The 20984-nt window shown below is 41.4% G+C and overlaps 1 protein-coding gene across 2 annotated transcripts in view; it reads right to left on the bottom strand.

Moving 5' to 3' along the window:
* Nucleotides 1-20984, bottom strand: part of dscamb (Down syndrome cell adhesion molecule b) — a 156201-nt gene that overhangs the window by 15197 nt on the left and 120020 nt on the right. For both annotated transcript variants that reach the window (XM_050072287.1, XM_050072278.1), the window contains exons 12-26: nt 14927-15123; nt 14350-14446; nt 13942-14070; nt 13653-13820; nt 12505-12575; nt 11130-11373; nt 10095-10241; nt 9017-9172; nt 8440-8573; nt 8043-8196; nt 7567-7684; nt 7290-7456; nt 5282-5380; nt 3082-3270; nt 2394-2684 (exon numbers count right to left, since the gene is read on the bottom strand). In XM_050072287.1, the coding sequence (XP_049928244.1) occupies nt 2394-2684; nt 3082-3270; nt 5282-5380; nt 7290-7456; nt 7567-7684; nt 8043-8196; nt 8440-8573; nt 9017-9172; nt 10095-10241; nt 11130-11373; nt 12505-12575; nt 13653-13820; nt 13942-14070; nt 14350-14446; nt 14927-15123 (2361 nt within the window). The remainder of the gene's footprint in view (nt 1-2393; nt 2685-3081; nt 3271-5281; nt 5381-7289; nt 7457-7566; nt 7685-8042; nt 8197-8439; nt 8574-9016; nt 9173-10094; nt 10242-11129; nt 11374-12504; nt 12576-13652; nt 13821-13941; nt 14071-14349; nt 14447-14926; nt 15124-20984) is intronic.

Consider the following 20984-nt stretch of genomic DNA (forward strand, 5'->3'; position numbering starts at 1 on the left):
ATAGTTAGAATTTGGCATCTAGACTCCAGCCTCATCGCTCCCCGCAGATATGTTTACAGGAGATATTGGGGAAAGATGATTAAATATTCCCCCCTTAGCCGGGGCCTGCAGGTGGATGTTGGGATGGAAGTGGGGCTGAAAGAGCGAGCAGCAGTACTGATACAGGGCAGCAGCGGTATTGACAAGGCAAAGACAGAGCTGGGAAGATTTTGCAGAGTAATTTGGAAGGATGTGTTTTGTAGATGACATATATAGAGTGACGTATGATGTGTGTGTATGAATCAGTGCAGCTCGAGTTGACTGCCTGAACTAGTGTGCAGGTGTTGCTCCATTTATGAAACGCATTCAAAGATTATAGGGATGAAAAATGCTCAAATTAAACTTTGAATACTGATTTGACACATACATGCTTTTACTGTATAGACTTTGTTATAATCCTTGAACTCCTTGAACAGAAATCCCTGAAAGGAACGCTTCACCCAGAAAATGACTGTTTTGTAAATCAATTAGTTACTGCCACGTTACCTTGAATTCAAGAAGAAAATTTTGTTCTTCTTGCATGCCTCCACTGAAAATGGCAAACATATAGATTTATTAATTAATTGATGAGCATGTTTAGCAACAGCAAACTATATCAAAACATCTGGTTACAAACTCACACAACTCGTGCAGTATAATCCAAGTCTCAGCTCACTACTTCCCAAACACATGCTTTTTCGTTAAACATTTCCTTTTAAAAGTTAAGTAAAAATTAAACGTATCTATACTCTTTTCAAAGCTAGACTCCAAATTCCTTTAAAATTCAGATTTAATCTGTTTAAAATTTTATTTTATTGGCAAAATTGCATGTGTTTGGGAAGTACTGAGCATACAACTGGATAAACGAGACTTGGATTATACTGCACAAGTTGTGTGAGAGTTTGTAAAGGAATGTTTTTATATAGTTCTGCTGTTCTCAAACACAGTCTACAATCAACCATAAATCAATATGTTTGCCGTTCTCTGCGGAGAATGCAAGAAAAAAAGAGTTTTCCTCACAAATTCAAGGTAACACGGCATGATTTACGAATGACCATTTTGTTGAGCTACACATTTAAAAAGCAATCCTAGCTGATTTAAACACAATAGAAAGCTAATTCAGGTCTTTTACCAGCCTCTTACTTGAGCTTTCTACATATCATCTTTATTGATACTATTAGTATGATTAGCCATCCATCCCTCCATCCTTTTTTTTAAAACAGGGTCACAGCAGTCAGGAGCCTATCTCAGCACACACTGGGCTCATTGTAGAAAGGGCCAACACATACAAACACATTCACATGCAAACCACAGACTGGTCAGTAGATTCAAACTCACCCCTTGCTTTACTGTTATTGCTTGGTTACTGTTCACTGTAACTTGATCTCTATATGCTTGTTTCTTCTTTTTCTTTAAATTTGTGTTTTAATCGCAATCACAGTTAAATATATTTTTCTCCTCGGTCATAGTAGAAAAGCTGCGGCTGATCGAAGCTGGGGCACCAGGTTTGTAGATGACTGAATCTGTGCTTTTAGTCTCCTGGGCTGCTGCTCTGCAGCTGAGCTGAGCTATAGACCCACTGTCAAACTGACAATAGTACCCATACAAATATGTCCACACTCACACACACACACACGCAAAAGCACATCCACACACATACAACATCCTGACAGGCATCTTACACGTCTCAGCAAAACCCTTCAAAGGAAATTAATGAATAGTCTGGAGTGTACCACAGAGCTCTCACCACCTCCTATCCTTCTTCACAGCTCACACACTTCCTTTGTGTGTGACTGACACAATCTGTAGCCCAAGGCAAATAAAGCTACAACATGGCCCGTGGAGAATCTGAAGATCGTCCCCGTTTTCTTACTCAGCTGAGCCCTCAGAATACCTGTCAATTTGCTCAAAGGCTTACAAAACTGTCTTAATCACAAACAGTCTGAAAGCACATACCGCAGGCAGAGCTGCAGAGCTGCTCTTCATGCTAAAACACTGCTACCTTGAACAGTCGAATGTAGGGTGCAACACTGTTTTAACTGATGATGTTATGATTTAAGAATAGTAATTTCAGTCTTAAGCACTTCCTACTTTCTTCATCTTAGTGTGTTAATGTGAAGCATTGTGGTGCTCTACTTCAAAACTTTAACCTACTGTGACACTGTCTCATAACATGTTCAACAGGATGAGGTCTGAAGAAGAATACTCGTTTCCTGATTCATAACATTCAAGTAAATTAACTAAACTCACACATTTGGCCAAATTGTGCAGTTTGGAGAGATGTTAAAACGTTCTTAAAATAATCCTAAGGTTCTCCTGATACTTCTACTCCATCCTGATCCAATGATCCGGCAATCTGTTTAATCCAAACTCACTTCCGTCAGCATTGAGAGTAGCGAAGGTGATCCTCTTTTCTGCTGAGCCGGCGCTGTTGGTGACCTTCATCTGCAGTTCGTACCAGGTGGCCTCCTGCAAGTCATACAGGATGTAGCTCTTGGTCAGCGATGTGCGCTGGGCAGTGGTCCAGGTGGCCGAGTCCACAGCTCGGTACTCCAGTATGAAGGAGGTGATCGGACAGCCACCGTTGTTCCAGCCAACCAGGTTGAGCCTGGCCCTGGTGGAGTTAATGCTGGTGAAGAGTTCATGTTCTTTGGCAAACTGCGGCTCTGAGGAGAAGATAGGGAGAGAGGGTAAAGGTGACCAACATTTCACAGTTTGGAAAAAAAAAAATCTCTCTGTCAACTAACATGAAAACTTTTGAGGACATAAAGGAGCTCTAAGGAATATGATTTAGTGGATGTTATAGCAGTTTTGAGTTATGAGTTTTTAAGATCAATGAAAACAAAATCCCATCATGTCACTATATTTCAGTAGCTGAGAAAAGAAAATATTCCCTTACCTACTTTCCTTCAGACAATTGCAATATCAGTTTGGGGAACATGACTCCCATGAATGAACAATCTTAGACAACATGATTAGTTGCTATCACAGTGCTCCATTGACTTGGAGCACTGTGACACTGACTCACAACTTAAAATGTAGCAAACAAATTCAGTTCCCTACCTTTCCCATGGGTCTTAGCTTCAATGATCTCACTGATGCGCCCTGGCCCCACTGCATTCTGGGCCGTCAGGGTGAATTTGTACCAGGTGCCACACTTCAGGTTCTCCAGACGATATGAACGTTCACTGGGGCTGATGGGGAAACTGCCCCACTGCTCACTGTTGTCCTCTGAGTACTGCAGGATGTAACCTGGGGAGGCAAATGGTGAGATGGGAAGAGAAGGAAGAGACACAAGATTTGTAAATGAATTATACAGATTTTTTTTTTTTTTTTTTAACATAAATTACGTGTCCTTCCTACAATAAAATTATCTTGATGTAAAGTTTATTACAGCTGTAGAAATCTGTATAGGAATGCGCATAGAACAGAGCTGGGAAGTACCTAGTGGTAGCTGTCAAGTTTTGTTGGTGGCTTTTTGTTTCTCACTCTGTAAATGGGATTCCACTGCCCTGATTTCCAAGTTTGGAAAACCTTTCGCATTAAGAATACACAAAGTCGCATATGCATTTCCTTGTACCAGTTAGGCCATGCCAAAAAATCTCAGTTAATTTGCGAATTTTTGTTTAATTTGCACTTGTCCATGTTGTTCAGGGTACTGTAAAAGCTAGCTACCAGACAGTAGATCCTCTACTCTGAGCGTCCCGGCCAGAAACAAAACATGAGTGCTGGTCTATCCTATCCTATGAGGATAGGACTATCCTGATCTGCGTGATGTTAATGCTAGAGGCATTCAGTAAATAAATTTTTTTAAAAAGATGCCACCAAGTATTTTGAGATCTATAATGTAACGTCAGGAAAAAAGATTCATAAAATCATTCTTCCCATGTCTCAGCATTTTAAGCCTTTTGGAAGACTCTAAACATTTTAATATCAATTAACGCCTTATTTTTAGATTGATGAATTCAGTGCCTTCTAAGACTTTTTTAAGGATCAGTGGGAATGCTGTTATAAACTCATTAAGTACATGTTTAATGAGGTAATAAAGCAAGTGAGAAATATGGAAATATGGCCATTTGCTTATAGACTTCTATACAACTGGACTTCTTTTCACAACCAGTGAAGTCACCCCCTGCTGGCCATTAGAAAGAATGCAGGTTCGACCACTTAAGCATTGGCTTCACTTGTCAGACCCAGAGATAACCCCTTGGTTGTGACTCAGCTTTAATGACAAGTTTCTGAGTTGTAAATGTTGTTTGGATCTAAATCCAAGTGGTAATAATGAGTGGAAATGTATTATTCCAATTAAGTTATCCTATTCAACCCAACTTTGGGCTGAATAATGTGTAAGTGTAGCATGAGGGTGTCTGAAAAATCGACAACCATAGACACATTAATCAAGGTGACAACACTTTAAGTATCTTTTTAAAGAAATTGGTAAATGCATACACAAGATTAAATCTTGCAGCTGCTGACAGCAATACAGTCCTTAGTTCTAGTTAAGTTAAGCTAGTGAATAAGTGATGAACATGTGCAAATAGTTGACCTGTTGGTGACACTAAATAAAAAGTCAGAGATCATTAAGATTCATCCTCAGGGCACCATGAATATCCGTACCAAATTTCATGGCAGTCCATCCAATCATTCAGCTATACAGTTACAGTTAACAGGGGCAAAAGTGTTGGAGTGACAGTCTAAGGACAGGCCGACCGACCAACATCCCCTTCCCTAGAGCCCGCTGCAAGCCTCGCTAAAAATAGACAATTGTAAGCTTAGGTGTGTGTATTTTGGTGATGGATGACGCTGTGAGCAGGGAAGCAAAACAAATATCACAGCGAAGGCATCATGAACAGCTTTTTTTAGTGACTGCAACTCTGAAGACAGGAGGGGATGATTAGGAGCAGTGATGAATCACCACAAATAGTCTCACTGTGATTGCGCTTTCTTTAAGATGGAGCGCTTTAATCTTTCACTTAAACAGACCTAATCTTCCCTGCTGCTTTTTAATCTACCTTTTAGGACTCGAGTATTCAGCCCGAACCACCAGATAATGAGCAACAGGGATGTTAGACCAGAGTAAAGGAGGCGGTGACACTGGTTATCACAGGGAACTGAAGGGAGGTGATTCTTTTTATATAAACGATAATGTTTGGAGTTGTAGTGCATTTATGTATGTGTACATCACATTAAGCTGTGATGAAACTGCACACTGTGCTGTCTCAGATGTATTCGCTGTATGTGTGTGCCACTGTTTCGTTCTCACCTCTGATGGAGCTCCCTCCGTTGTCTCCGGGTATCCATGACAATGTGATTGATGTGGTGGTAGTCTTGGTAACTGTGAGGCGTGGCTGGTCAGGAGGGACTGAGGACAAACAAGGTGCACTGCATGGTTAGTATTCGTATTGAACTGCCTCATGTCTTCAGTGCCTAATCTGTAACAGTATGATGACCCCTGTTTGGACACACTCCTAGATGAGGACCATTTGTTGAGGATGTTTTGTTCACAGTCCTTCTGTTTCTTTTTATCTGAGGGTTTTGGGAGCTATATGATTTGTAAGGGGCAGAAACCTTTGTGCTTGGAAATCTGGTGGGCTAAGAAATGTCATATAACCTGACAGCTGCTCAAGTTTCAAGCCCACTCCTGTAAAACTGGCTGTGTTCAGCACGATAAAGAAACCCAGCACAGCATTATGACTCTTTAAAGGGTAACTTTTCAATGTGGACCCTACTTTCCCATGTCTCTGTGTCTAGGTGACTAATAACAACACTTCTTGAAACTGGTCCAGTATTAAACAAGAGGGCTGCAGCCGGCAGCTGTGCAACAATGGTTACGATATTGTAACCCTAGTTCTATTAGGATAAGCGGAGCCCTCTACTGGACTATATGGGTAATACTCTCCTTCGATCATAGGCAGGAATTCGCCCACTGAAATTTGCACAAATGTAGCTGGCCAATCAGGACGTGCCTAATCAAATATATGTGGAGCCCACAGTATATAAAGGAGCCGCATGATGGCATCAGCGTACACTCTCTTCATCAAGCACCGTAGGAGCAACAGGGCCCCGCCTGTGCTAAAAGAACTAGGATTACAATATCTCAACCTTTATCTCACACAGGCTCTGCCCTCTACTGGACTCTATAGGTACAGTGAATGAGCCCAAGGAATGAATGCCCTGTCATGACATAACTTCGACCCAGCCACAGTGATCCTGACAGGCTAAAGGTTAGTCGCTGCCTGCCTCAATAACCTAGGCTACTGCAGAAGAAGGGGGCCCCACTCATCCAAGGTAGTATGCAAGCGAACAGGGTGGAGCCATGGCCTAACCTTGCAGGGTTTAAAGACAGTGGGCAATCTCCATTGTTGCAAAGTAAAAGGATGCTGACACCATCAAACGGCTCCTTTATGTACCATGCATTCGGGTAGGCACCCAATTAAGTGGGTGGCTACATTTATGCAAAATTCGGTGGGTGAATGTATGCTCATAATTAGAGGAGAGTATTAATCATGGAGCCTATGTGAGATACACACAGGCTACAATGAGTACAGGCTACAATGTAACTACTCAGGGCAATATGCACCCTCAATGTACGTCCACTAAAAGCGCCTGATTTTGCCACTGACAGGCTCAGATTGTCATGATCACTGTCTTGTAAAATACCTTTTAGTTAAAGACTAATATCCTTTGTGTTTAAACAGAAACAGCCCTTAATCACCTTCACCAAACCCACCAGACTCCATATAAATAATCAGCAATTTTAGCATGCATAGAGCCAGCATATTTTCACATCTAACTGGGCAGACCAGAGTTGGTGATTGTTGGAATACTGAAAAGAAAAAGCAAGACAGCTTTTGTGAGTATTATTTTTGTGTGTTTTACAGTGATACAATTACTGATTATTTAAATGGAATCTGGTGGGTTTGGTGATAGCAATGTCAGGGCTGTTTCTGGGTGAACAACAATGATTTTACTGTTACAGCAAAAGGTCTATCTCTGTAGGGATCCTTTCCATAATGCTTTGACAATATTAATCTGAGCCTGTCAGTGGCAAAAACAAGCATTTTCAGTGGACGGAATTTGATGGTACACAAATGCCTTGAGTAATTACATTGTAACCTGTTTTAATGCTGCTGCAGCCCTCTTGCTCACTACTGCAAAAATTCCAAAATAATTGTCCCCATTAGTCACTTAGACACAGGAACATGGGAAAACGGTGCCCAGGTTAAAATATATGGATGTTACCCTGTACTGTGTGCTCTGTGACTACTTGCCTTGGACCTGCAGGTTGAGTGTGATCTCATCCGACCCCCAGTTGTTGCTTGCCACACAGCTGTAGTTCCCAGAATCCTCTGCTTTCACCGTGCGGATGATGAAGCTACCGTTGCCATGGACACTCCGACGACCATCCACAAGGACAGGAGTAGGAGTTCCATTAGTGCTGGAGACAGACGGAAACAATGTTTATTCCTTCATTACTTAAGACCATGTTGAAAAGCCATTACAGTGTTTGATATTCTGTCAGTACGTGATTGTTTGTGTGTGACTTACTTTCCCTTGAGCCACTTGATGGTAGGAGGAGGGTCTCCAACAGCCTTGCATGGTAAAACAATGTCCTTCATCCAGGGGGTGGTCACTGTCCCGTTGAAGGTCAAAATCCTGGCTGGAGCTAAAACACACACAAACATACAACTTTGTTGTTGGTCGAAAACTGTCAAGGAAGCAAGACACAGGTTCACAAATCCCTTTGGTTAATTAGAAGTGCTGCATGTGATTAACACATATCCTTGCTATCTGTTCTTAGTTGTTGTTGCCTGACTGTTCAATTATACCTTCATGAAAACCAATGGTCTAATAACGATGAACATTTTTGCAGTTGTTAACGACACACTTTTAAGTAAACATTTATGTATTTCACGCAGAAAGAGAATCTACTTATTATCTAATATGCTTTGGATGACAATAGCTGTATGAATCAGAACAACAAAAGAGGTTAATGTCAGGTCAGCTTAGTAAGGGCAGTGCACCTTTGGCTAAAGGCTCCACTGTGATCTTCTCACTGTTGTTGCCATGACCAGCAGCCGTCACCGCCACCACCCAGATACTGTACTGTCTGTTACGAGCCAGATTGGGGATCCTGTAGAAATAGGCATCTGGAGACGCCTCAAACTCACTCATCACCTGCAAAACAGAGAGGGAGGAGAGATTAATGTATCATTGGGCAACAGCAGTGAAGAAAAGAGAGATGACATTTGTAAACAGAAAACTATCGTTATGGCAAACTACAGATGGTTTGATCCAAAGCTTCATGTAGCAGCGTGCCGTTTTAATGTTTGAGCTACTTAATAGCACAATCCCTGGATTTGCTGTGTGGGAAATTCAGAAGCGATTACTAAAAATCCATTGGTATACAAATGCTATTACCATCGGATGCAGGTTAGAGCAGAAGACGATGTATTTCCTGATGATGCCGTTGAGTTTGAGCGGAGGCAGCCAGGAGACAAACACAACGGAGCTGCTGGAGGCTGCAGCCTTAACCCCCGCTGGAGGACCAGGAACTGGGGGAAGAGGAGAACAGTGTGGGGTTCAGAGGAGCCAAGATATACATACTGAATATGCATGCATACGTTTAGTATGTATTGCTAAGCATATAAATCACACTGAAACACGGTGTGTGATGGAGGCTATTAGTTTGTTTTATACTCTTGAAAAAGGTCATAAAAATGTGTTATAAGTGGGCATTAAGTATTCCTGCACTACACAGCACCTTGTAACCTTCACTTTAGGTTACTGTATGGGCTACACTGAACTGTACCAATGCATTTTCAGAACTCACTATTCAAATCAGCCAATTCAATATGGTTTACGATAAGAACTTGACTTAGCAGTGGGGTAAAGTTATGAAAACGACAAGAGTAAAAGCAAGCAGTGGTAAGATTTACAGCAGGGTGAACATAAATTTGAGTGAGTTGTTTCTGTTATATCTGGTCATGTATCATACCATCCTCTTTAGTGCGGACGTAGATCTGTTCACTGCGGACCCCATCTCCAGCATTGGTGAAGGCTAAGACCTGGATGCTGTAGTTGGTGTACTTCTCCAAACCATCCAGCTCCAGAGACGGCTGATTGGTGGTCACGTTCCTGATTTCCCCCAGTTCTGACAGGGGAGGGGAGACACATTAATAAGCCTGGGTTTCAAGATTTCTACACACTGCAGTTCAGAAGTTATCTCAATTTTGGTTACCTGTGATGAAAACAAAAAAATGACTCCAGTTTCCTGAATCAATGTCTGACTGAATATACAGTATAGATAACATATGGGAAGCAATCCTCTGCATAATGAGATATTTTAACTTATAAAAAACAAAACAAAAAGGGTATTAAGGGATTTTACTTTTCATTACTGCTCTGATTCCTCTCGCCTTTCCTCTACTCCCTTGTGTCCTGTCACTCAGAGCTGAGGCAGTGGGCCTCACTGAGTTATTGCATTGTGAATTATTGATGGAGAGCAGCCAGACTGCAGGGTTGGATCGCTGCTATAAAGCAGGGTATACATCAAGGGAAAAACACAGGAACCACAAATATTCCCTCTGTGCAGTGCAGACTTTGTATTTCCACTGTTGATCAGCATGAGAAACACGGTCAGCTCGTACTGTGATGCGGCACAAAGTGTTTGGAAATCAGACATTGTTCATCCTGTATGTAAAATAAAATGATGAGAAATGTGTATTGTAAGTGCAAATAAGTTCCGGAAAATTACACTTTAACTTTACAATTATGTGCTGCATTCGTCCCCTACTGAGGTCAACTGTTGTTGCTCATTTATCTGGTAATAACTGTTAATGTCAAATGCTGCAAAGTTATTGAAGAAAACACACACAAGATGGCCTGAATTTTCCAAGTTACACCACCTCTCCAATTCACAATAGCTTATTACAGTATACCACAGCTTCCCCTAGTGGATGAACCATGACGAGCACTAATGACAAATCAGCTGATGTAAACTATAGACTTATCCGGCAGGTAAACTGCATCGATCAACACATCATATCAGTGTTTGTGTGTGTTGATGTTAATACCTCCATCGGGCAGGTTGGCCCAGTAGATGACTCTGTACCCCTGCAGGTTCCCGTTGAGAGCCTCTCTGGGCAGAGGCATCCAGGAGAGCGAGATGACCTCTGGGGACTTTGCCACAGCCAGGACATTTTCAGGAGGCCGCGACGGCACTGCCAGAGACACGAGCGAGAGATACGTAAGTGTTGAAGCGGAGGCCTAATGGAGGCTTATGAAGTGGCAGTAGCAGTGACTGACTGTGTGAGTACCCTCATGTAGGCAATTCACAGAGTACCACAAATGAGTTTGAAAACTAACTGCTGACACCAAATATTACATCTGGAACATTTGTTTAGATACATTAATAATTTCTGTGTCATGTCTAACAATGACACAGCACTCGCGTCCTTATTCTTTCTCACTGAGACAACAAAATCTTATAATGACTAGAGGAGACATCAGTAAAAAGTGGTATTAAATCTTAAAATGATTGAATGTTTTAGTTGCCTAATAATTCATAAATAATGACAATTGCATCCTCAAACTAAAAAAAAAAATAGATATATTAATGTTGTCAAATGTCAAAGGTTATTGTGTATTAAACCTACCCATCCAATTTATTGTTAATAAATGGTAGAGTAAATCAGGGGTTCAATAACTCTTTATATTTTGTAAAATAAGCCTACACATCCTTCATAATCAGAGACTTTGGGAGAATAGTGCTGAGCATCAAGCGTCTGTTTGTCTGATGTAATATCACAAATGTCCAGCAGAGGGGAGCCTTTCCACAAAAATATGTTGGAGCTTCATTTTTTTTAAAGCCACTGCATCTAAAAGGCCTACAGGCGGTTTTTTTTTAAAGCCACTGCATCTAAAAGGCCTACAGGCGGTTGGAGAGATGTGGTTCAAAATAACATGTCAAATAGGAAGTAGTCTACAATTTAAAGAAAACTATACGGTTATATTAAAGCAAAAGACCAATTAACTAATGTAAGACGCGTGAACTTGGGCTCATTCACATTTACAGTAACACATACATCACATCAGATCCCCCTCCTTACCGTCCTCCAAGGTTTTGGTGACGACCTGCTGTGAGGACGGCCCAGTGCCTGCTCTGTTAGCAGCCTGCACCACCACGCTGTACTGGGTGAACTTCTTCAGGTTGTCCAGCACGATGCTCTCTGTGGTGTCTCCTGTGGTGTCCACGCTGATGATGGTGAACTGGTGGCTTCCACCTGGGCTGTACTCTCTGTAGCCCACCTGGTAGCCACGGATCACACCGTTCTGCAGGTGCCTCTGGGGAGGCTGCAAGATGAGGATTAGAAGAAAGAACAGTTAGAGGAGCGGTACACAAACTAGTTAAAGCAAACAAAAAAATTGATATATTGGATGTTGATGCAAGGTTATGCAGCTTGACTTGATCTGTTACATGTGAAATATGATTACTCATCTTCTCTCAATGTCATATACACTCATCATCCACTTTATTAGGTACACCTGTTCAACTGATCCTTAATGCAAAAAGCTAATCAATCACGTGGCAGCAACTCAATGAATTTAGGCATGTAGACATGATCAAGACGACCTGCTGAAGTTCCAACCGAGCATCAGAATGGGGAAGAAAGGTGATTTAAGTGACTTTGAACATGGCATGGTTGTTGGTCTGAGTATTTCAGAAACTGCTGATCTACTGGGATTTTCACGCTCAACCATCTCTACGGTTTACAGAGGATGGTCCCAAAAAGAGGAAATACCCAGTGAGCGGCAGAGGACAATGGCCAGACTGGATCAAGATGATAGAAAGGCAACAGTAACTCAAATAACCACTGTTTACAACAGCAGGATTACGCACCATGTCACAAAGCTCAAATCATGTCAAACTGGTTTCTTGAACATGACAATGAGTTCACTGTACTCCAATGGCCTCCACAGTCACCAGATCTCAGTCCAATAGAGCACCTTTGGGATGTGGTGGAACGGGAGATTCACATCACAAGCAATTACGGGATGCTATCACGCCGGCAGTCCTGAAGGCAAAAGGGGGGTCCAACCTGGTACTAGTAAGGTGTACCTAATAAAGTGGCCGGTGAGTGTATATTTATAAACAATCATGACCAAATTATTATCTTGAAACTACCACAGGTTATAGTTGTTCCCATATGCTGTAAGTCACTATTACTCCTTCTGATGCCAGCCTTGCTAGCCCTTCTTTAACCATGTACATAATTTTCAACTACTTTTATGACATTATTCCTAATTCAGATCATGATTAGCTTCCACATAGTGGTTGCTAGCCTTTTTGGGGTCTGAATAAAATAATAAAATAAAATAATGTAGGTTTAGTTCAAAGTCTGTTTTACAACTATCTATCATACATTCATGACAGCAGCTTATCTCTGCAGAGAGGAACAATACTCTTCTTTGTTTGGACTTTACCTTCCAGGAAACTTTGATGCTCTGTGGGGATGTGGGCTCCAGAGTGACATCCTGTGGTGGGCCGTCAGGAGCTGTAAATAAAGCACTCATTCAATATGACTGTATGCCTGTGTTTAAATGGAGGAGATGATCCACCACTGAGAGCGCGTCACTTTTGATCCCATTCACTTTCACTAGATGGTGCTGTTGAGTTACAAATGTATTTTCCTTCAAGCTCTTTTTTTATTTAAGTACTTTGCAGTTTCCACCTCGACTCAATAATTAAAAAAACAGTAACATCATCAACTTTAACCTTTAAAATAATGTTGAAATGATACATGCTTTATTTAATTTGAAGTTTATGGCTTTATTTTAGCAATGAATCCAGCAAAATGGGGCATTTTAATGTAGTGGTATGCCTGTGGGGGGATCATTACAGGCAATAGAAGATAAGTGAACACTGATAGAGCCGACTGAAAGCAACAGTGAACTGTTCTGTTTCCCCAGATATAAAAGATGATGGCCTCCATTTCAAGCAACCATAAAATAATTATGTGTAAGTTGACTCAACAGGTTTAAGGACCAGGAGGAAGTGAACACTAAAGGTGAGGAGTTTCTTTCCAAACCAGCATTAGGACAGAGAGCCAGTTCTCCACGGAGCAGAGTTAAGGTATTAAAATAAATTATGGTGACAGTGTAAAGTGAATAATAGCCAAATGAACACTTTCAAAGAGTGTGATCGGATGAAAATGGGAGTATAATTTTAAACTCTAGGTGAAGTAATTCCAGCTGCACCAAAGTTTGACTACTTACTACCTTAGTATTTGCAGTGTTAAGATCATTTTCAGTAACAATATTATTTTTGGGGAGCTAATTTTGCTATGAATATTACACTCAGATGAGATGAAACTGTTAAAATTACATTTTAATAAAAGCTGCCATTCCTGTAGAAAGCTTTGCACTGAAATGTGGATGAAAATTGGGCATTTTATTTGGGGATTTAGAGCAAGTAACCAGGATAAAGGCTGATGAAAATCATGTGATTTAAATACAACACACTAAATGTTTGTCTTTTATGTGTCTTTGTTTAATTCTCATAACCTTTATTTAAAATACCACATGACAGTGTTTCTACAGGATTTAGTATCATGCTCCAAAAGCTCAGTTACCTGCTTCATCCGTAGTGATGGTGAGCTCGTTGCTAGGGTTGCTGTTGCCGATGATGTTCTTGGCAACCATTCGGATGTTGTAAGTGGAGGACGGGTGGAGGTCGATAATCGTGGCCTGGTTGAGCTGCGGTGACACATCTTTGGTTACCTGGGCTGATAGCCATGACGCTAGAGGAGATTAAGGGGGGGGAATGGTTGTTAGGAGTGGATTGCGACTTCTCTCATGTCTGGATATCTGTGTCTCAGTGTTACATAGACGTGACAGGTTATGTCTTAAACGTGTGTCTACCTGATTTGTTCTTGCACTCAATATCATATCCTGTGATGGGGCTGTTGCCGTCAAAGCCCATGGTCCAGCGGAGAGCTATGGTGCGATCTTTAACCTCCCGGATCTCCACCTCTGGAGGGTCGGGTGGTTCTGAGGGAAAGTGTGAACACAACAGAGTTACAGCGACGGTCCTGAAATAGAAACTGGACGGCGGGCAGAACAGACAGATGTATCGGTTTTACTCTGTCTGTGATTTCCCCAGTGAGAGATTAAAGAGAGGACTGCAAAGAGCAGGAGTCACACTGTGAAGCAATTAGATTAATAAATGAATGAATTAAGTCATAAATGATAGAAAACTTTACTGCTCCAGGAGGGATCTTTCCTCCAAACAGACCCAGTGAAGAAGCCGTGAGCTGAACTGAGTCTTACCTTGCACTGTCAGCTGTATGATGCCTCGGTCCTCACCGAAGGAGTTGATGGCGTGACAGGAGAAGAAACCTGAGTCCTCACGAACAGTTGGCATAATCTGCAGAGAGACACACCATGTGCAGGACATTAGAGTGGGCAGAGAGTACATTATGTTTCACGCCAAGGAGGTTGGGCAGTGGACTCAGCGTCAATATTCTTATACTTCTTATACTACTGGAGAGGTGGACAACCCCTCTTCATCCTGACCTATGTTGGAGACTTAACCACTAAATTATTAAGGCAAATATTCCTTGCGATGTTAAAATACCACATTACAAATGCACGTGTTCATACTGTGTTTCAATAACCATTAAATAGAACTGAAAGGGAGCTCTTTAATATTTTATACTCTACTTGAAGATTTTAAGATGATGTGAATGTTTTCGACCCAGTTTTTTTTTTTTTGCCATGTCTTCTCTACTCTTTCTCCACTTTACTTTCCCTCTGCATAGATAAAAGATAAAATCAACTGAAGGTTTTGTGCTCCCCAAAATTAGCCTGAAAACATGTCTGCGTGACAGTGAAACTGAGCGCTCACCACGAGAGTAGAGATGACTTCGTCGGCCACCTCTTTGACGGTGACCACATATCGGCTGGTCTCCGGGTTGATAATGCGCTCTTCTTTCTCCCAGCGCACCATGATGGGTTTCTCCCCGTGAGCAATGCAGCTCATCCTCTTCTCCTCGCCCTGTGTAGCCAGAGTGGTGTTGGGGTAGGAGGTGATCATGGCTGGGACTGGATGGAGGCAGCAGAAGGAGTAGGAAGAGTAGGAATAGAGAGAACAGAGGAAATTCAGGTATGAGCAGAGTGACATCCAACATCACTTTTTCTTAACAGCATATATACAATTCCTCTTTCACCAAAGACCACTGTGGAAATAATTGCTTTTGTGGTGCCATGTGTTGATCTTTTTATTCCAACATACAAGAAATCAAATTATATTTTGAAAAACAAAGCACATGTGCATCCTCTAACTGTGTTTCCTGCCTTTTACTGAGGAAACTCCTTTTCTCTTTTTCTCTGACAATTATGAGAACGATTTGAACACTCCAGGGACCATCGTGAACTCATGTTTGAGTCTACCTGTCTCCCACAATACTTAGAGATTGAAACGCAGTCCTTCAGGTAAGCCTGCGCCTGCTTTGATAATGACAGCGAACGGTAACGTGCTGCTTTCTGAGGATGAGGCGGAGGAACGGAGAAGAAAGTGGTGACTCCTGACTGAACTCCCATCGGTCTGAGCGTGGAGCCAGTCTGGCTCTACGCCGTAACCGCACACCAGGCTCATTAGCAACAAATCTAGCCTGTGTGTGTGTGTGTGTGTGTGTGTGTGTGTGGCGTTCAGTAGAACGAGTATCTGTTGTGAATGTCTCTCACCCAGACTACTCACAGTCTGTACTCACACTCACACTGTTCTCATACTCACACTTTCTTTCATTCTGTCTTTTTCTCTCCCCTGGCATGAAGCCGTCTCCCGATTATAACACTCAGAGACTTTCAGGTGCTATTCACAGTATAATGATCTCTAAAGTGTGAAGCTCCTGGATCGGAATATTAACTTCTGCAATTTGAGCAGACTGGATGAATATGTTAATCTTTATTGAGGTGGACATCTTGAACATTTTTTTTGTTATTTCAGATGTTATAATGTGGGTAAAAAAATTCAGATGATCTGATTGCTGACAGCTGTTTGATGGCCGTTAAACTTAGAATAGGAATCTATTCAAAGCTCAATGCAAGAAATGCAACTGTAATCTGCTGTGTCTCAAACAACACTTCGTCCTGTCCCACTTCACTTGGGATAGGACGCCATTCATCGATGTCCACTGTGCAACAATAAGACTCTAAATTGCACAAGGAAAGGACAGAGACATTAAAGAGCTGTAATTTTATGGTCAAAAAAGGCCCATTTAGCTTACGGTGGCGAAGTAAATACTGAGAAAAACCTATTTCATCATCAACAAAACCAATACTGTTCCCCTTACAATGCTGAATAAAGTGAATTTACAATGGCCACTATAATAATGCAGCTTGTGTTTTATCATTTTATTTTGAAGGTCCAGTGTGTAGGATTTAGGAGCATCTATTGGCAGAAATGGTATATAACATTCATAATTATGTTTTCATTAGTTTTTATCACCTGAAACTAAGACTTATTGTGTTTTTGTTACCTGAGAATAAGTATTAGTATTTACATATGGAGCAAGTCTTCTTCCATAGTGCCCGCCATGTTGTTTTATAGTAGCCCAGAATGGACAAACCAAAGACTGGCTTTAGATAGGGCCATCCATTCGTGTTTTTGCATCAGCCACAGTAGTTCTCCCACACGCTTGGCACACAGAAGGGTTCAGTTCTGCAACCTCACTGTTAGATGTACCTGATTTCAAATTCATTGCGGGAATGTACTTGTTTGTGAACAACAATCTCTGAAGACACTACATTAAACTAAGGCCACAACTGGCAATTATTATTATCTTTTTTTTAAATCGTTTGATAATCTGGGACCTTTTTTTTTTTTATTTAGTCACATAATCATTTTGTCAATAAAATGCCAGATTACAGTGAAAAATCTCAGAGTCTAAAGTGACTCTTCAAATTGCTTGTTTTATCTGACCATTAGTTTTAACCTGTTTATTCAGTTTACAATGATTTCACCTTTTTTGCTGAATAATTATCCATAATTCCTATATTATGCTGTCTTTCAGGTTTATACTTGTTCTTGTTCATACTTTGGGTCTCTACAAGAACATATTTGCATGCTTTAATGTTAAAAAAACACATTAGTTTTTTCATACTGTCTGAATGAATATACCTGTATTCACCCTTTGTCTAAAATGCTTCATTTTAGCACCTGTCTCTTTAAGCCCTCCTCCTGAAAAAGCCCAGTCTACTCTGATAGGTCAGTGTTTTTGTTTTTCACATCTGCACTCTCTGCATCTCTGTACAGCCATAGCAGCTGGGGGAATGACTATAACTGCACTGTACTGGGTCCATGTTTACTTCCTGTCAGTTGATTTTGTTCAAATACACTGAAAAACATTCCAACAGGAAATACAAAGGGACCCATCTATGTTTGTTTTTTCCCAGTTTGAAGTGGTATATAATAGTTGTGGCATCACAGCTACACGGAAAGCTTGACAGCTTGTTTAAAGGCACAGTTTCTGAATACGCACTGTGTGCATTTTATTTGCAGTATATAGCACCTATACCTGCTATATATTAAGACATTTAAATCTGACTTCTAACAATATGGGACCTTTTAAGTTGCATCAGTCTACATTTATGCCACTTGGGGGCAGTGGGACCACACTATAAACACAGCACTGACATATCACCACCCTACAAAGCTGATATGGCTAACTTGTTAGCAAACAGTAGCCTAATGACACATCCAGCAGATGTGGAGCGACATTTTCATTCATTTGGAGTTGAGTTTCTGTCCACCTGATAAATGTGGGTCCAATGTTCACTCTCCTTCTAGATGTGGTTTGGTCTTTACCCGTTCCTGAAGGACATGCATCACTTCAACTGCAAAATACTTCAGTTTGTTTACTAGCTCGTCACTTCACTTTTAGTGCACAGTGGGGTTTAACATATGAGTGACTCCCTTTACATAAAAAAAGCCATTTGATACATTGCTATAAATACTGATTGGAGCAGCTTGAAACAACAGATTGACTGTGCTGAATGATCAGTCACTTTCTCTTTATTTATGTTAGACAGGCCAGTGTTTATTACCATATGTCCTCTGTAAAAATGTGCCACGGTGAACACTGTGTCATTAAAAAGGACAGCAGTGGCAGCTACATGTGGCAAATACTTGTGTAGCAGAGGTCTGAGGCCCTCGCTGCCACTAAGAGATGCAATATGTGTGTTTGAGTCAGTGTGCGAATGTCTGTACACTCCTGAATAATGTGTCCGTGTGCATGTGTGTGAGTGTTACACCGTGCGTGCATATGTATGAATGTGTGTGCATGAGAGCGGCTGTGTCTGAGGGGAGCTAAGTGGGCGAGCACAGAGAGCAGAAAAGACTTGTGCTCATGACACATCTCAGCCACACTACACGATGGAGGAGAGAGAGAGAGCATGTACCCCTGCAGCGCTAACTATGATCCCTCTCCCTCTCCCTCGCTCCCTCACTCCATCTCCCTCCTCAGGCTCCCACCAGGACAGCGATGATTTAATGATGAGAGAGACCACTTTGATTATTCATACGCAGCAGACAAGTCCGCTGGCCGTGCTGTTGTCTCACACAGACACACACGCATTCGAACATATACAGACATGCACTGATAACAACAGACGCACACACACACCTTCGTGCACATTCTGAAACACACAAACAAAGACAAATACAGAGATACTGGCCCTGCACGCTCGTACAGTATGCAAGTGTAGGAACACTGACAGGATAAAAAAAGAGAATCATAGCGATGCACATTCACAAACAAACCAAAACAGAAGCAATTGCACACACCAACAACTGAAAACACTACTTAGGAATACACACACACACCCCACCACACACAGTATTCCCCTGGGTCAAAACAGCATTTGTAGATAACTTTGTAATCATTTGTTTTGGCTTCACACAGGCGCCGGTCTGGTACAGTTTGCTCGTATTAGGAGTGCCAGGAAGGTTAGACAATCACAAGTCAATTAAAGTACTTGAATTTATAATGAATCATTTATTATACTGTACTTGTGTGAATGGCAAATTGCCCTGACGTGTTAAACCTCACCCATTCTGCAGCAACACCAGGCTGAAGAGAGCTACAGATCCTGCTCTGTTGTCATTTATTATTTTAGAGGTATGTACTTTTATGGATGCAGGATGAACACATTCCTAAAGCCTGACTGATTCTGAATTTTTGAATCTCATTCTGACATAACATTAACCTTGCTAAAATGCTGATGTTTCGCAGGTATAATGTTGACCATGTCACAAGAGCATGCAGGGACCTGGAAGTAGGGGTGTGGGGGGACCTAGCACCAACCTTATTATTATTTAAATAAGGAATTGGTGCGTGAACTTTCATTTCTGTCTTTCATATTGGAGTTACATGAACCACGCACAGCACACATAACAGCTCTCATTTCCATCAGTGCAGGCAAAATTCATAGGAGGTTATTGAAATAGTTTTAACGAAGGTATAAAACCAAAAGTAGCAAAGTAAAATGCTAAAAAAAATACTCCAGCAAAGAGTAAGACTTCTGAAAAGTGCCTAAAGGGCCAAGGTTCCATGTACTCCCTACGCTTATTGTTGGTACTTGTTTTTCTTTTTCGCCTTTTTCTATTTGGCTTCACATTTGTTAAATATTCGTCTACATATGAGTGGTGTCTTGTTCAAATAGGCTTCAAATATTGTGCCTTCAAATACCTATGATTTGTCCAATGACTTCTGGATTGCTACTTTCTATTAAAGGATTTTATTAAAAGTATACTATGTAAGTCCTTCCTAAAATAACAATGTATAGACTCTGCCGATAAACAATGTATTTATCGGCAGAGGCCCTGCCCTCTGCCTGTATTTTCTTATTTTCTTCTCATTTTGGTGTGTTCGGAACGACCCTGGGCACAGTGCTCAGGAGGGGTTGGGACTTCACAAAAACAAAGCGACCAGGTCCCTGACTAGTAGCATGCATCCAAGTGGAAGCTACAAAAATGGTGGAATACTGCAATACTGTTCACAAACAGTAACTGACGATTCCTGCATAGTATACCCTGAAGGTATCATGATTGATATGACTACGAACATGCATAACATGGGCTATGCCTCTATGATATAAAGCATTTTTATTGTCACAGTAATGAAGACGCATTATAGACATCTAAATCCTACTTTCTGGTTTTCTAATTAGCTTTATACTTCTCAAATTATTTGAAGCCTTGGGTTGGGCTCATTAACAGCTCAGTCCAATCAGCACTGCTGTGTTGGACAACACTGTCCAGGGTGGGGCACTATAAAAGAAGTACTTCCAACATCGTTGCTAATGTAGCTTAGCACAAAAGTATCTTTGAAATGTCTTGTCACTGATACCAGTATACCTGTGATGAGCTGATGTCTGACAACACCATCAGCCATGTCGCTGTATCAGCTGGTCTTTAATTTATATATGTGTTCCATGAATTCAAATCAAGAGAGAACATACGCACACAAACACAAATCCCACACAGCAACGCCTCCACACAGACAAATGAACACATACACTCCATCAATGTGTTTCTGACTTTTTTTTCTCACAGTACATTTCCTTCTTTGAAGCAGCCAACAAAAATCAAAGGGGGGTGCCACTTGTATGTGTGTTTGCATGCACACGAGGCCTGTGCGCCCGTGTGTGCGTACGTGCACCCTCAACCCCCGCCCACCCCCGACATGATGAAATGTGTCAGACTTGGGACTGCCAACGTTTAAACCTCATCTCTTATTCACTCGCAGCCCCTCCCTCTCCCTCGCTCCCCACACCATCATCCCCTTTCCCACTGCCCCCGCGCAGGAAATCGCTGATTTATTTTGCATAGCAACTATGAATTTTAAGTGAGTCCTATTAAAAGAGACTTCTCAGCCCCTTCTCTAAATGTTATTGCTCCTTAA

This window comes from Epinephelus moara, chromosome 2 (genome assembly GCF_006386435.1).
Source record: "Epinephelus moara isolate mb chromosome 2, YSFRI_EMoa_1.0, whole genome shotgun sequence".
Taxonomy (NCBI): Eukaryota; Metazoa; Chordata; class Actinopteri; order Perciformes; family Serranidae; genus Epinephelus; species Epinephelus moara.